Source organism: Panthera pardus, unplaced genomic scaffold (genome assembly GCF_024362965.1).
Source record: "Panthera pardus isolate Hobbes unplaced genomic scaffold, ASM2436296v1 HiC_scaffold_18, whole genome shotgun sequence".
Classification (NCBI taxonomy): domain Eukaryota; kingdom Metazoa; phylum Chordata; class Mammalia; order Carnivora; family Felidae; genus Panthera; species Panthera pardus.
This window is the reverse complement of record NW_026526743.1, coordinates 7,088,786-7,105,212: the sequence shown is the minus strand read 5'-3', so window position 1 is coordinate 7,105,212 and position 16,427 is coordinate 7,088,786. Positions and strand designations below refer to the sequence as shown.

General features: G+C 49.8%; 1 protein-coding gene across 1 annotated transcript; it reads right to left on the bottom strand.

The window, feature by feature from the left end:
• Nucleotides 1-2,622: 2,622 nt before the first annotated feature.
• On the bottom strand, nt 2,623-8,483 carry LOC109259237 (leukocyte immunoglobulin-like receptor subfamily A member 6). Its single transcript, XM_053905799.1, is given in 14 exon segments — nt 2,623-3,056; nt 3,135-3,299; nt 4,063-4,118; nt 4,300-4,337; nt 4,415-4,457; nt 4,787-4,903; nt 5,813-5,863; nt 6,178-6,480; nt 6,694-6,990; nt 7,215-7,517; nt 7,668-7,952; nt 8,135-8,170; nt 8,328-8,369; nt 8,372-8,483. Coding segments are annotated over 14 exon segments (1,980 nt in total). The 5' UTR covers nt 8,469-8,483; the 3' UTR covers nt 2,623-2,909.
• Between the last annotated feature and the right edge of the window lie 7,944 nt (nt 8,484-16,427).

Genomic DNA, 16,427 nt, shown 5'->3' with positions numbered 1-16,427 from the left:
AAAAAAAAAGTACATACCTTAATTTTAAAATACTGGGGCTCCTGGGTGGCTGAGGTCGATTGAGCATGCCACTCTTTCTGGGTCAGGTCCTGATCCCAGGATTGAGCCCCGCGTCAGACTCGCGCTGAGCACAGAGTCAGCCTCTGTCTCCTTCTCCTTCTCTCTTGCGCGCGCTCTCTTTCTAAAAATAAAGTCTTAACGCAGGGTTGCCCAAACTTTCAGTGTGTAAAAACGCGCCATGAAGCGACATGTCATAAGATGAATCGTGCCTCTATCGCATGTAATTCAAACCTCTCCCAATTCTTTGGGACTCTGGGAATTAACCTAACACCTTAACTTATCCATATTTCTTTATTTTATTTTAAAATTTTATCTAAATCCAAGTTAGTTAACATATAGTGTAATAACAGTTTCAGGAGTAGAATTTAGTGATTCATCACTTGCATAGAACACCCAGTGCTCGTCATTTATCTGCATTTCTTACAATCTTAGTAGAGGAACATCACTGTATGATGCATCCAGTAAACATCCCCATGCAGATGGTGGTCATCTGCTTTCGCTGCCTCAGAGTTTGAAATAATGTGCCTGCGGCCAGCGCTCTGAAAGGAGAGGACCCCGCAGTTTGACCCTCTGCCTTTGTACTTGGTGCCCCTAACCTGCTCTCCCCATTCTCTGGGCCCCCAAAGTGGACATCTGAAATGCAATTGATTTTTATTTTTATTTTTATTTTTAAAAGGTTATTTAGTGAGAGAGCAAGCATGAGTGAGGGAAAGGGCAGAGAGAGAGAGAGAGAGAGAGAGAGAGAGATAATCCCAAGCAGGCCCTGCACTCTGATGTGGAGTTTGAACCCGCGAACCGTGAGATCATGACCTGAGCCGAAACTAAAGAGTCGGATGTTTAATCAACTGAGCCCCCCAGGGGCCCCCCAGAAATGCAGTTGATTTTTGGACATTGATGATGTGTCCAGTGACATTGCATAAATCCTTTTCAAATTAGAATCATGGATCTTTATATGATTTTGAATAGTCCATGCACACAATTTTGTGATCCATTAATAATACAGCATTATTCTATCCATTTAGTGTTTACCACTTTTTTTTTTTTTTTGCTTTATTTAATTGGCTGGTTACTTCTTGAATACAAGTGGCAGCACCGAACATGGTTGTCTCAGTCTCCTTCACAGCACAAAGGTTTCAAGCTTTTGCCTGTAAAAATTATCCCTTTTATAAATTGGCGATCTGTTTTATCAAAAGCTTTGCATCTGTTGCTATTGTCCTGCTTTACTATTTCTTATTTTAATGTTTGAAGTGTATTGATTTTGGATATGAAACTCACCAGGGATTCCTGAAAAAAAAAAGATACCTGCATTGTCATGACATGTTAACCTATTTTATAGATCGCTGAACCTTGTCTCTGGATATTTTGTTTAGGGACCTGTACCTGAGTCCATGCGACGGAGCTCACCGTGATTTTCCCAGTTTGTAGTTTTCTTGCCAGATTTTCGTGTTAATTTTTGTTTTTCTGGCCTGATAAAATGTGTCAGGGGAGCATTCCTTCCTTCTCTGTTCTCTGGGGAAGCCTGTGTAAGTTTGGTATGCGTATGTGTGCATGTGTGTTCACATGTGTGCTCACGTGTTTGTGGATGTAGGTGTGTCCATATGCCCACGTGTGCATACGTGTGTTCACAGGTTCTTGTGTGTGTATGTGTGTGTTCATGTGTGTAGGTGTTTCTGTGTCTGTGTGTGCTTCAGTGTGTGTTCACATGTTCGCATGTATGTAGGTCTGTCCATGTGTCTCTGTGTGCTTGTGTGTTCCTGTGTTCACATGTGCGTTCACATGTTTGGGTGTGTTCACGTGCATGTAGGTGTGTCCATGTGTCTGTGCATGCATGTGTGTTCACGTGTTTGTGTTTATATGTGTGTATTTGTGCCTGTGTGTCCACATGTGTGTTTGCATGTTCACATGTCTGTAGGTGTGTCCATGCACGTGTGTGTGTATTTTTATGAGTACATCAGTGTTTGGAGGCATTCATCAGTGAAACTTTCCAGACTCAGTTCACTTTGTGGAAAAAACTTTAATTGTGTATTCAACATATTTTATACATACGGCATTTAGAGTTTCTATTTATCCCTATTCCATCATTTTGCATTTTTGAGAATTGTCCATTTCCTCTACATTTTCTAATGTATTAGCACAAAATTGTTAATAATATAATAATAAGTAATAAAAATAAACATAATAATTCTGTTATGTATTTAAAGTCTATAGGATGTGATGCTGTGCTCATAATGTCCTCTTTCTCTGTCTCTGTCTGTCTCTCTCTCTCTGTCCTTCTTGGCATCGTGGCTAGGATTTATGAATATGTTTCATGTTTTCACGAATAAACGTTTTGGGCTTTATTGATTATGCTCTATTTTTTGTTTGTCTTCATTAGTAGCTACTCTTATCGCTATAATTTCCTTCCTTCTACCTTCATTTGGAATAATTTGCTATTTTTTCTAAATTCTTGGTACAATAGTTTACGCCATTGACTTTTTAGGCTTTTTTTTTGAAATACGTTCATTCCCGGTTGCTAATTTTCCTGCGTTCGTTCCCGGTTGCTAATTTTTCCTGTAAATGTGTAACATTTACATTATTCAGCGTAAGCATTCTCCCATTTCCATTTTGGGTTTCTCATTTCGCTCACGGATTATCGAGAAGTCTGTTGCTTTATTTCCAAAATGTAGGGGCTCTAGCTATCTTTGATGGCAGAATCCGGTCACTCCCAGAAGGTCCCAGGAGTTCTTACTGGTCTATGTTAGGAGTCCAGGCTGGCTGGGGCCATTAGGCGGCCTCTGTGGGCAGCTCCCGCGCCTCCTGGGGTCCCCGCGGTCCCCTCCCTGGAGTGTGGGGTGTGGGTCCTTCCTGGGCTAGCGGATGGCCAGAGCAGCATACACGCTGGGCTCTGCTGGAGGCTCCCCGGCTTGGGAGGAATGGGGTGCACTCGTCTCCCGTCTGAGCGTCAAGCGGTTCAGCTGGGCGTAGGTCACATCTGGGGGGGCGTCAGATGTGGCAGCCTGCAGTGGGCGGAGGGAGAGGGGAGGTGTGTGGTTAGCGTGGGGGGAGCCTGGGAGCCTGGAGAAGAGAGGACCCACCTGACTGTCCATCTGCCTGTCTTCCTCTGCTTGTTTGTCTTCTGTGTCCGGCAATCCCCCCCACAGGGGGGAAGGAGAAGTGGCCGGTCCCCGACTGAGTCTTGATCTTGAGTGGCTCACCTGGGCATACGTCGTTCCTTGGGGGTCCCCATCCTCCGCGTCCTGCTGGAGACAGACAGTGAGGGGGAGATTCGTCTCCTTGATCCCACTCGACAGCCTCGGTGAGTTTTCCACACTATTGCCAGAGTGATGCTTTCGAACTTTTAGGCAGCTTAGGTCAATCTCCTGGTGGACTCCTCAGGGACTTCCTGAGCCTTGGGGCATCTGGGTGCTTCCTACGGCTCTGAATCTGTTCCTGACACTGTTTCTTGCTCATTTGGCTCCAACCACATGGCCGTCACCCCCACCTTCCTGAAAACGCACGTTGCTGCCTAAGGACCTTTGCGCCTGCTACCCCCACCTCCTGCCTTATTTTCCCCAGCCACGCTTTGCACTCCAGGACACTGCCCACTTCCTCGCATATGGTCTGTCGCCCACAAGGTGAGCTCGCCGAGCGTGGGTCAGGTTTGCTCACTGTCGTGCCTGCAGCACTAGGTGGGGCCTGGTAAACGGTGGGCTCTCCGTGCACATTTGCCGGGCAAATGAACGAACGGGGCCTAGAGACCTGCGGGTGTTCACGCACCCTCTTGAGACCTGAGCGAGCACCCCAACAACCGGAAGTCCGACGGCGGGTGAGGACCAGTCACGGGGGGGGGGCATGTGGGAGGTCCCGCGAGGTCACGGCAAGAGGCCCCGGGGTGCCCAAGGAGGGAGAGGGCACCCGTGGGACACCGCCACGACCGGGTGATGTGAGGACACAGGAGTGTCCGTTGGTTTACGTTTGGCACCAGGAGGGCCCTCGGGGTCTGCACGGGAGCAGGGGTCTCACCCGCTGGTCCAGCTCCACCCCCTCCTCGGGCTGTGCGTCTTGCATGGCGGCATCTGCTGGGGCAGAAAGGGGGGCGTGTCTCTTGGCAAGGTCCCCTGGGCTCACACCCCACCCCGCGGTCCAGGGGCTCCAGTGGCGGGTGAGGGGCCGAGGCCACGCGTGCAGGAACGCGGTCCTCACTCCCAGCCACCAGCCCCTCCCAGCCCCCACCCCCCGGGGCGCCCCCACTCCTCTCACAGAGGGTCTCCTCCTGGGTGGCGGCAGCTGGCCCGGAGCTGGGAAGGAGATGGGGTGTTAGGGGGCATAGACGGGCAGGCGGGTGGGGGCCCGGGGGTCTGCGGGCACGAGTTACCTGTCCTGCAGGCCTCTGTCCTGGGGCTCTGGGTCTGCGGCCCCTGCAGGAAGTTGGAAATCAGCCTCCCCCTGGGCTGGGAGGTTACGACCCCCGCCACATAATCCCAGAGGAAAGGAACCCTTCACACATATTGCCCGTGTTTCAACATCTCCCGAGACGGAAAAGAGGAAAACACCTTCAACTGGCACATGGGTGCCGACCTTACGTGTTTTCTTTCTAGCCTCTCCGACGTGAGACTCTGCAGAAGTGTCTTTCTACGCTGGCCTTTCCGACATCTGGTTTCCCTCTGGCTGGTGCCCTGAGCCACTCTCCATCCACCCACGGGAGAGCCACCACCCCCTGGGGCTGGTCACCCCCGTCCCTTCTCACCCGGCTTCCTGCCTTTGCCCTGACGCCGGCGACGGACGAGGAGGACGACGAGGAGGCAGAGCAGCAGGACAAAGGCCCCCGCGGCCCCGATGAGGACGTACAGGTACCGGTTGGGACCTTGGGCAGAGCCACACCGTGAAGGAGCCAGTGATGCCATTTAACTGGGCGCCTGCTGTGTGCCAGGCACGTGCTGGGCTCTGGGCATTCACCTCTGACCCTGTCAAGGGTCACGCAGCAGGGGACTGCCGCCCCGCCCCCGCCCCCCCACTCCACAGACAGGAAAGTGAGGCACAGGGAGGCTGATCACGTGTCCCAGGTGGCCCAGCGTGGAGGTGGCAGGGGTGGGACTGGAACCTGGGCTGTGGGTTCCCTGCACTCTCCTCATGCTGCCCCCCCCCCCAGGCTGACACCAGCTTGGGGCTCTGGGCTCCTTATCTGCAGGCGGGTCTGTCCCAGCGTCTTCGTCTGGGGCCGAGGGTCCTTCCAGATTCCCCTCACTACCTGAAGGCCCCCAGCCATTGTCCTCCCGTCCCTCCCCCTCCAGGGTCATCCCACCGCTGCAGAGGGCCAGGTCCCCATAGAATCCCGACCCGGAGGGGCTTCCCCATGAGCCCTCCTCTCCCCCCGGAGGGGGCCAGAGCCACGGCCAGAACTGAGGGGAAATCTAATCTGGGCCACGACTCTCTCCTTTACACCTGGGGAAACTGAGGCCCAGGCAGGGGAGGGGCGTGTCCAAGCCAGCGTCTCCAGAGGTGCCTGAACTGACGGTGTAACCAATCCCTGCTCCCATGGACCCAACCGCTTCCTCCTGACAGAGACCTTCACTTGCCCGCAGAGGCTCCTGGGGTCGGGGGCGGGGGGGCAGAGGGGGCTGCCTCTTCCCCAGCTGGGCCCCCACCCTCTCCCTCTGCCATGACCACCCCAGCCCTCCTCCCCCTGGCCTCAGAGCCCCTGGAGCCTGGTGGCCGCCCTGGCATCTCTGAAACACGGGAAGGAAAGCCCTGGACAGAAGCCACCGTGACTCACCAGCTGTTGAGCTGGGATCTGTGGCTGGGGGGCCGGGCTCTCCAGAGGATCCTGGGGAGAAAGGCAGTAGTACAGGAGGGGGCTGGAGTTTCCCTTCAAGACCCTGTCTCTGCTTACAGTCTTCTCCCTCATGTGCCCTGCGGCCCCCAGGGCCCTCCTCCTCCACCTGGAGAATTGTGGTGACGGGGACAAGGGAAGGGGCAGGGAGGGAGGGGCGTGTTTCCCTCCTGTGCTCTGAGGGGCGGACCCCTCGGGTGACACTTCCCCTGAGCCCCTTCCATTATGTCTCAGCCCAGGGCTCTCTTGGGCACAGGGCCCTGAAGACAACATTGGGACACAGAGGGGACAGGGCTGGGGCCCCTCACCTGAGACCTGGAGCTCCAGGGGGTCACTGGGGTGTGACAACAGGTGGGGGGAGGTGCTATATGAGCCGTAGCACCTGTAGGTCCCCCCCTGGGCTGAGGTCACAGGACTCATGGAGAATTTGGCCTGGTAATGTCCAGCTTGGTACTTTGATCTAAGACGCAGGGGAGGGTCGGCTGCCCTCTCCTTGGACAGAAGGAAAGTGTCCACAAAGCTCCAGGACTGACACAGCAGGGTCACATTCTCTCCTGAGGCCACCATGGGTCCCGGCTGCACCAAGAGGGAGGGTGTGGAGAGGAGCTGTCCTGGAGAGAGGAAGGCGGGTGAAGGGCTGTCCATCCTTGCTCTGAACTGAGTCTGTCTGTCCTCTGAGTCTCTCCCCTTCCCCATCCCCTGTCTCTCTGTCTCTCTCCCTCCCTGGGGACCCCACACCCCCGATCCCAGCCACCACCACCTGGGACGCCCCCAGCAGGGCCTGTGCAGAGTCTGGGGCCCTGACTGAACCCGTGTCCCCTCACCTGTGACCAGGATGTCCAGGGGGTCACTGGGGGCCGACCACTCGGAGGAGAGGTTGTGTCCACCATAGCATGTGTACCGGCCCCCATGGGAGCTGCTCACTGGGCCCAGGGGGAAGTCGGCCCCCGAGAGCCCAGCCTGGGGCTGCAGGCTAAGGTGCTGGGGAAGGTCATGTGCCGCCTCCTTGTACAGAGCGAATCTGTCATAGCCGACGTCAGAGCGACACTGGAGGGTCAGCCTCTGTCCAGGGGTCAAGAAAGGGCTCTGCTGGGTCAGGAGGGAGGGCTTCCTGGACACACCTGGGAGACAACCAGTCGTGGATTGAGGAGCAGATTCTCCCCAAACCTCTCTTCTCCTGTCCTGACCCCCAGGTCTCAGTGTCTCTCACATTCTGTCTCTCTGACCTGTGAGATCCCCATGTCTCCTCCCCCCACCCTCTGATCTGGGGCTCCCCTGGAAGCAGAGCCTCCATAACCTGTCTGGTGGTCAAAACATGGATGGACCAAAAATCAGCTTCCCTCACCTGAGACCAGGAGCTCCAGGGGGTCACTGGAGAGTGACCACACGTGGGGGGTGTTGCTGAAATAGCCATAGCATCTGAAGGTCCACCTGAGCCTGGGGGTCACAGGGTCCACAGGAAACAGGGCCTGGAACTGCCCACTGGTGTGTCGCTGGGAGTTGAGGGTCCAGGCGGGTCTGGGCTCTCCTTCCCTCATCAGGACGAACCTATGGAATCCTACCCATGAGGTGCACTGGAGGGTCACCTTCCCTCCTGAGGTCACGACGGGGCTGGGCAGGGCTGAGAGACGGGGTTTGCCATGGAATCCTAGGAGAGGAGGAGGGGGCGTGTTAAATGGGGCTCAGATTCCACCCCCCACAATAACCCCAGGGCTGGACTGTGAGAGGGAGACACTCTGGGAGCAGACCCCCTCCCTGAGGGCAAAGCCTGGGGTGGGGACCCTGAGGGGGCTCGCACCTGTCACCACCAGCTCCAGGGGGTCACTGCGCTCTGACAAGCCAGCGGGGCTTCGATAGTAACAGTGATACCGTCCTGCATGTCTATCTGTCATGTGTGTGATGGAGAACTTGGCCTTGTTCCCAGGCTCTAGTGTGGGCTGTCTGTCCAGGTACACTGAGCCTTCTTCTTTATACACATGGAGCTTCTGGGCCTCCAGGGTCCCCTGACACCAGATGTTCACAGCGCTACCCCAGGTGACCACAGAGCCTGGCTCAGCCCAGATGGAGGGTTTGGGGAGGGTTTCTGGAAGGACACAGAGGCTGAGTCACAAGACCTTTCCCACCTCCAGTTCCCAGCTCAGCCCCAAGCCCCCAGACGTCCCCTCTCCATCCACCCAGAACTATTGTCCTCCATTCCCAGCTGGCTGGTGGGTGACCCCCGGCCCCAGTGAGGAGGTGGGATGGAACACCTGGGGACACACTCACCTGCCTGCGTTCGGGTCCTGGGTTCCACACTCAGACCTGGACGAGAGTCTCTGTGAGAGGATGGCCCCGAGTCCTGAGCAATACCCCTCCTCCCGATGACCATCCTGTGCCTGAGGTCTTTGACTGCCCAGGGCCTGGCTGTGGGGTGGGTCCCTCCCAGACTAGGGCATCCCCTCCCCTCCTGAGATCTCACCAAGGAGGAGCAGGGCAGTGAGGGTGGGGGTCATGGCGTCTCTGCCTCTGGCCCCGGCTGTGCAGAGGGAGGGACCTTGGTGCTTGGAGGACAGACAGAAGCACAGGGTGTGGTCACTCGGGGGCTGGTCCTCCTGGTCATGCGGTTGTCACGTCAGCAGCCCCACAGGAAGGGGAACAGCCTGTCTCCAGGGGCCCAACTCTGGTGTCCATGATGCTGCAGCAAGTGGACCCAAGGCTTCCTGAGATGTCCCATCCAGGTGAGGAGATCAGGGCACGTCCTTCCCTCCCAGATCCTCCCCTATGGGTTCTCCTTCATTCTCAGCACATCCCCGGGGGTTCTCACCTCCCACAGGGTCCCCAGGCCCCGGAGATGCTGCAGGGGGTGTGGGTTCTGGCTCCTCTGCAACCTCATGTCAGTGCAGACACAGCTGTGACATTTCTGCATGGCTCAGGTCAAGGTCACCAGGGTCATGCACACAGAGGAGAAATACAGGGAAACAGGGAAGGAAACGTAAACCCTCTCTTCACCTGGGGCCGGGGGCTTTCTTTCTGTCTCAGCCTTCAGCGTCTTCTCTATCTTCCTGTGTCATCGTCCACTCCCCATCCTGGGAACACAGCTGTGAGTCCCTCCTGCCTTCTCAGTGCCCCTCATTCCTGGGGCAAAGCTGTCTTAGCCATTCTGGGGTCCTGCCTGTAAACTTTAGGGGACATTTATTTGGGGTAGAGGTTACATTTTGAAGGAAAACATCTTCAGCAAAATATTCCCGGAGCATTCACTGTCAACATGGCCTTGGGTGGTAATGTTCTCTCTCTGAGCCTCAGTTTCCTCATCTGATGCATTTTGTCCTGAACTGCAAACCCCGGGGTGGTTGTGGGGATTTGGTGCCAGGTGCACAGGAGCGAAGAGTCACTGTGAGTTTCCAGACCAGGCAAGATGAGCCTGGGTTGGGTCCTGATGACGTGATGGGATCCGGGGGTCCGACGCTGCAGTCAGCTGTTTGGTTGATGCACCCACTGGAGACCTGGTCTGTTCTGAAAGCCAAGGTTGCCACTCACAGTAATTCTGAAATATGCAGCCACGGACAAATGCAGAGAAACGGGAAATGAAATTTCCAAAAATGGAGTTGGAACCACAGCAGGGAAGAGAGAACAAAGTTGAGTTCCCACTGGTGCCTGGGACCATGGAGGGGTCATAGAGAGGGATTTTCCATCCTTGTGGACCCTAGAGGGACCCCAGTGTCTTTTCACAAGGGAAGTATCCGGGCTCCAGGCAAAGGTTGGAAGCTGAGGCTCCCTTCCCCCATGTTTTTGGATGGAAATCTGGAATACGTGCCCCTGGTCCAGATTGAGTAACCCCGCCCTGTGTGGGCTCAAACAGACGAAATCTCGTGCTGTTAGCTATGGGCATCTCTCCCATGTGCGTCTGCATGTGTGTGAAACTGACTCTCAGGTTTGGATCAGACAGTCTCAAGGTACTCTCAAGTTGGGAGAAGTGTGAAGGTTAATACTGAGAAACCCCACAAAAAAAGGATCGTGAAGCCAGAAGGGGGAGCTTGCTCGCTACACCTCTCGGTCAAGAATCACCAATCGCTCACCCCACAGAGGAATCATCAACAGTACAGGATCCTCAAATACAGGCCCCAACAGAGAATGCTGGGAGGAGGCAAGAGCAGGTGGAAGAAGCCTTCGCTCACACTGGAGAATTCCTTTCAACATTCCCGTCCTGAAATGAGTCTGCTTTTTGGAGTCCTGTGTAAACAGTGGTGGCATCATCCTACTTCCCTCATTCACCATGAGGTAAATACAAATGTTGATTTGTGTTTATTTTTTATCTGTATGGAAGCATACTTTTACGTTGTAAAAGTTGTCCTTTATCAAAACATATTTCAGGAAAGGAGTGTGGGATGGAAGTTGTGCAGACTGTGCCTCAGCTGGCTCCCCCCACCAGCAGGAAATCCCAAGCCGCATGCGAAGCCTGTGACTTCACTTGCTCCCCCCACCAGCAGGAAATCACAAAGACGCATGTGCAGTGTGTTGCATCCTGGCCAGCCAGCTTTGCAGGCCTCACGGCAGTGCATGCATTGAACAGCTAACTGTGCTGGCCGAGTTCAGCTTCACTGTGACGATGAGTTCAAGGAGGAAAACGGGGGAATATGGTGAGAAAACATGACTCTTCTCCTGGTCCCTGATTGTGGGTTTTCTCCCTGCCAAGAGCCCTCATCATGGATTTCCCTTTTCTTGCAACAGCGCCCACACATCTTGTTAGAAATGTAGCCCCCGGTGTCCCTTGTTTCTGTTCGCAGGTATCCCCGCATTGCTCTGGTCCTGCCTTCAGCTTCGGACTCAGTCGGTTGGGTTTGTGCTCTGAATATGAACGGAAAACTGACCTTTGTGTAAAGATTCAACTATCAAAAAAAAAAAAAAAAAAAGATTCAACTATCATCTAGTGACTGTGTGACTTTGAGAAATATCATCCAGTCTCTGAGCCTGAGTTTCCTCCTTGGGAGAGGTTTGTCATGAACCCTAGTGCTCAGAGCAGGTGTGGGGCCCATGCTGTCATGTTCATGGGGTGGCTCAGTCATCACTAATTTCAGGCCAGATGAAGAGTTTGGAAGAGGTGCATGAGAGGATGCATTGTCTCTACTGTCTAGGTAGACAATGGATGGGCTCACTCAAGAGCCCTTGTTCGTTCCTAACACCGAGAGATGCTATTTATCATATTTCTGAAAAATGTAGTCACAGCCAAGTGCAGAAGAGGAGAAAAGAAAGTTCCCAAATTGAGGAACCTCAACAGATACAAGAGGTCAAAGCTGAGTGGCCACTGGTGTCTGGGACCAACAAGGGGTCATCAGTGTGGATGTTTCCCCTCTGTGTGGACATGAGAGGAACCCCAGGTCTTCACAGGCAAGGATGGGATCAGATCTCTGGTGAGTTTGGAGGCTGTGTTGCTCCCTTCTCCATTTTTATGGTTGGGCACTGGGATATTTTTGCCAGCGGAACCAGCCGTGGTCAGCACTGAGGCATGGCCCCATGTATGCAGAAGAGAATTCACTGTAGTGCAGGAAGACGTGGACCTCTGTGAGTGTGAGCCCTACGTTGGACCCATTCCTGCAAGACACAACTATGTGTGGACACTAAGTTTGTGGGAGTGGATGTCACAGGGCAAAACAACTGCAGGCATGGCTGCCTAATCGTGAATGACTCCCAGTGCAGCTGTAGGAGGAAACCTTTGTGGAAAGTAAGGTGTGTGGAAATTCAGCCCTCCCAACAGGAGTATACTGCAAAGAGGAGTCTTGATAAGAAGAAACAGTGCTACAAAGTCAATCTTAATGCTCATTGAGAATTCTGCTAATATATCCATGGACATACAGTGCCAGGAATATGTAGACTTATCTTAAATTAGGTATGTGTTTCATATCAGAAAGATGATGGAGGAACTTGAATTTTAAAGCAAAATCTTTATTTTTGAGAGAGAGAACAGGAAAGAGTGGGGGATGGGCAGAGAGAGGGGGACAGAGGATCGGAAGTGGGCTGTGGGCTGACAGCAGTGAACCAAGTGCAGGGCTCAGATTCACAAACCACGAGCTCATGACCAGAGCCAAAGTGGAACACTCAACCTATTGTTCTACCCAGGTGCCCCTGGAACTTGCATTTTTGAGAAAAGAATATGATTGATACTTGAAGAGGCAATGATAGAAATGAGTTAGAAATTTTAATGGTGAAGAATCCAGTTGAATGAATACGTTCTAAGCTTTCATTCTGTCAAGGGGAAGACCTGCCTGAAGAGTTTGTCAGGAAGCTGGAACACAATATTGAGGAAACTTTCCAGACTGCGGAATAGGCCAGAAATGGAGATTTCAGGTACTTGGGAGTAGAATGAGGAGGGCCAAGGTCACATCTACTGTGTCAGGAAGAAAGGACGGAGAATGCTGTCTCCCAACTGCCCAAGAGGCAAGTAATTTGAGTATTTTCCAAAGATGAGGAAAGACGATTTAAATGGTAGTGGATGCACATTTAAAAATAAAACCCGTATGTTGACACTTCATAGTAAAATGAAGAAATCCAGGGTAAATTAGATTTTAAAAATCGTACATTGAATTGTACCTGTAAAAATGGTTAATGTTATTCTTTGTGAATTTCACCTCAATTGAAAAATATGCAACAGAGGCTTGTTGGGTCTGCAGAAACGTCCTAAAATTACTTCCTGGGGAAAGTGCAAAGGCCACCTCCAGGCCACATTTCCCAAAGGTAAAAATGGGTGCCAGAAGCTACTGACAAATATCCCCAAGGAATGAAGTGTTGGTAGGGAATTGTATACTGAGCCAAATTACTACTGAGGCCAATAGTGAAAGCATCTGCAGAGACAAATTCGTAAATTCTGTGGAATCAGGTCACCCCATCTGCTCTGTTAGGACTCATGTCCCACATGTTAAAGTCACCAGGTCAGGGTGTGCCTTCAAGAGAGATGAGGAGGGGTTGTGGGTTCCTTCCTCAACCACCAGATTGATTTCCCCTCCAAGCATGTGCATTTTGTCCTCTCCTTGAAAAGAAAAAAAATTATGAAGTATCTGAATAAAGAGAGAGAACACTATCTGCCAAAGGAAATCTTTGTGGTGGCTTCCAAAGTCTCCCATACTATCCAATCTTTCCCCAACCTCATATAATTAAAAAGTTTATAAGTGTAATGCCTATTTTGAAAGCTTGTTTGTACTAATAGAAAGTCATTTCTTTAAAATCTTCTTGGCCATTTTGTTCTGGTGTTTAGATAGAATTTAAGGTACTACTGAAATATAGATATAAAAAAATAAAATAAGGCATTTCAGAGCTGCAAAGTCTCATCTGTTTTACTGATTTCACACTCAGTGAAAGCAACGCTACATGGTGTAATTCAGTTAGAAGAACAAAAAATCTGAAATGAAGGAAATAATATGAGATAGTGAGGGAAAATGGCAAAGATATAAACATTGGAAAATTACATGTATATATCCTTACACATATACATTTGTACTTAAGGAAGCTGAATCAAAATATTAGCTGAATCCAAATACCGAAATGTGTAGGTGAGAGAGAGACAGACAGAATGACAGAGCTTTTGAGAAATGTAAGTACTAAGAGTTGAGCCAAAGTTTGGGTCCTTTTACTAAAAGAGAGGAGGAATTAAAAAATTGTTCAAAATTATAAATGAGAATTCCTATAATAACATGTAACTACCTAAAATTAGAAGTGCAATGTATATGGCACAAAAACAGACACATAGACCAATGGAATAGAATAGAAACCCCAGAACTAGACCCACAAACGTTTGGCCAACTAATCTCTGACAAAGCAGGAAAGAACATCCAATGGAAAAAAGACAGTCTCTTTAACAAATGGTGCTGGGAGAACTGGACAGCAACATGTAGAAGGTTGAAACTAGACCACTTTCTCACACCATTCACAAAAATAAACTCAAAATGGATAAAGGACCTGAATGTGAGACAGGAAACCATCAAAACCCTAGAGGAGAAAGCAGGAAAAGACCTCTCTGACCTCAGCCATAGCAATCTCTTACTCGACACATCCCCAAAGGCAAGGGAATTAAAAGCAAAAATGAATTACTGGGACCTTATGAAGATAAAAAGCTTCTGCACAGCAAAGGAAACAACCAACAAAACTAAAAGGCAACCAACGGAATGGGAAAAGATATTTTCAAATGACATATCGGACAAAGGGCTAGTATCCAAAATCTATAAAGAGCTCACCAAACTCCACACCCGAAAAACAAATAACCCAGTGAAGAAATGGGCAGAAAACATGAACAGACACTTCTCTAAAGAAGACATCCGGATGGCCAACAGGCACATGAAAAGATGCTCAACGTCGCTCCTTATCAGGGAAATACAAATCAAAACCACACTCAGATATCACCTCAAGCCAGTCAGAGTGGCCAAAATGAACAAATCAGGAGACTATAGATGCTGGAGAGGATGTGGAGAAACAGGAACCCTCTTGCACTGTTGGTGGGAATGCAAATTGGTGCAGCCACTCTGGAAAACAGTGTGGAGGTTCCTCAGAAAATTAAAAATAGACCTACCCTATGACCCAGCAATAGCACTGCTAGGAATTTACCCAAGGGATACAGGAGTACTGATGCATAGGGGCACTTGTACCCCAATGTTTATAGCAGCACTCTCAACAATAACCAAATTATGGAAAGAGCCTAAATGTCCATCAACTGGTGAATGGATAAAGAAATTGTGGTTTATATATACAATGGAGTACTACATGGCAATGAGAAAGAACGAAATATGGCCCTTTGTAGCAACGTGGATGGAACTGGAGAGTGTGATGCTAAGTGAAATAAGCCATACAGAGAAAGACAGATACCATATGTGTTCACTCTTATGTGGATCCTGAGAAACTTAACAGAAACCCATGGGGGAGGGGAAGGAAAAAAAAAAAGAGGTTAGAGTGGGAGAGAGCCAAAGCATAAGAGACTCTTAAAAACTGAGAACAAACTGAGGGTTGATGGGGGTTGGGAGGGAGGGGAGGGTGGGTGATAGGTATTGAGGAGGGCACGTTTTGGGATGAGCACTGGGTGTTGTATGGAAACCATTTTGACAATAAATTTCATATATTGAAAAAAAAAGTACAATGTATAGCTTTCAAGCTGGTTCATGTAATTGTAGAAAACAAAACAAAACAAAATCTTCTTTTCAGCTAATTGTTTATTTTTTAATTTAAATTTGTATTTTTAAATTCAGGTAGAATTAACATACGGAGTTACTTTAGTGTCAGGTGTCCAGTATAATGATTTAACAATTCTGTCCATTACTCAGTGTTCATCAGGGTGTGTTCTTAATCCCTTCACCACCTCCCTTTCAGCAACCACCAGTTTGTCTCTGTATTTAGGAGTCTGGGGTTTTCTTGTTTCTCTCCTTTTTATCTTTGCTTGTTTGGAAAACATGTAAATCTTCATCTAACAAAAAGAAGGCTGGACAGTCAAAAGTAAGCTATGAGAGGCAGGGTATCTTAATACATAATAAACCAGTCCTTCAGTAAAGTGGCAGTGATAATTCAAAAGTGTTAACATATTACCACACATCCACAGATTAACTCATCTCCTCAAGGATTAGATCAAATCACCATCTCCATAAGAAGACTCAAATGTACTCACAATAAATCTCATCTAAAACAAAATCATTAAACATGTTCTAAATCAATAAAGTGTCGGTCTGTGGTGTTATTATTATTATTTAGTGAAATTAGCTGCTAGCTATAACCAAAATTGAATATGAAACAAAAATGCTTTTATAAAGAAGTTATTTTTTTCTATTTAAATAATTCATTCACATATAAGATGCAGCACTTATGAACTACAATTGATCTAATCACATCTCCTTGAACTATGTAAGGCATAAATCAATACATAATTGGAAACTTAATGCAACATTTGTCAGATCGAATCTGTGGATGAAAAGGAAATTTATTTATGAATAGACAATACATGGGTGCCTGGGTGGCTCAGTGGTTTAAGCATCTAACTGTTGATTTTGGTTCAGGTCATGATCTCATGTGTTTGAGGCCCACATGGGGCTCTGTGCTGACAGTGTGGGGTCTCCTTGGGATTCTCTTTCTCCTCTCTCTCTCTGCTCCTTCCATGTTCAGGCTTTCTGTCTCTCTCAAAGTAAATAAATAAACATTCTTTTGACGTTTATTTATTTTTGAGAGAGAGAGAAAGAGCATGAGCAGGGGAGGGGCAGAGAGGGAGACACAGAATCTGAAGCAGGTTCCAGGCTCTGAGTTGTCAGCACAGCTCAAACCTGTCAGCTCAAACCCAAGAACTGTGAGATCATGACCCGAGCTGAAGTTGAAGGCTTAACTGACTGAGCCACCCAGGCTCCCCAATAAATAAACATTTTTTAAAAAAAGGAGAAATGGTACATGCTCAGAGTGATGTCACAGAAATGGTGACGTGGAGACCACAGACTCTGTCCCCCTGCAAATTTCAACAACTGGACAGCTACCCATGAACATAAACAGCGCTGGGAGAGTTCTGGAGTCTACTTGAGAAACGTCAGTCAGTAACACATTGGATGTTGCTAATCACCAAAGAAAT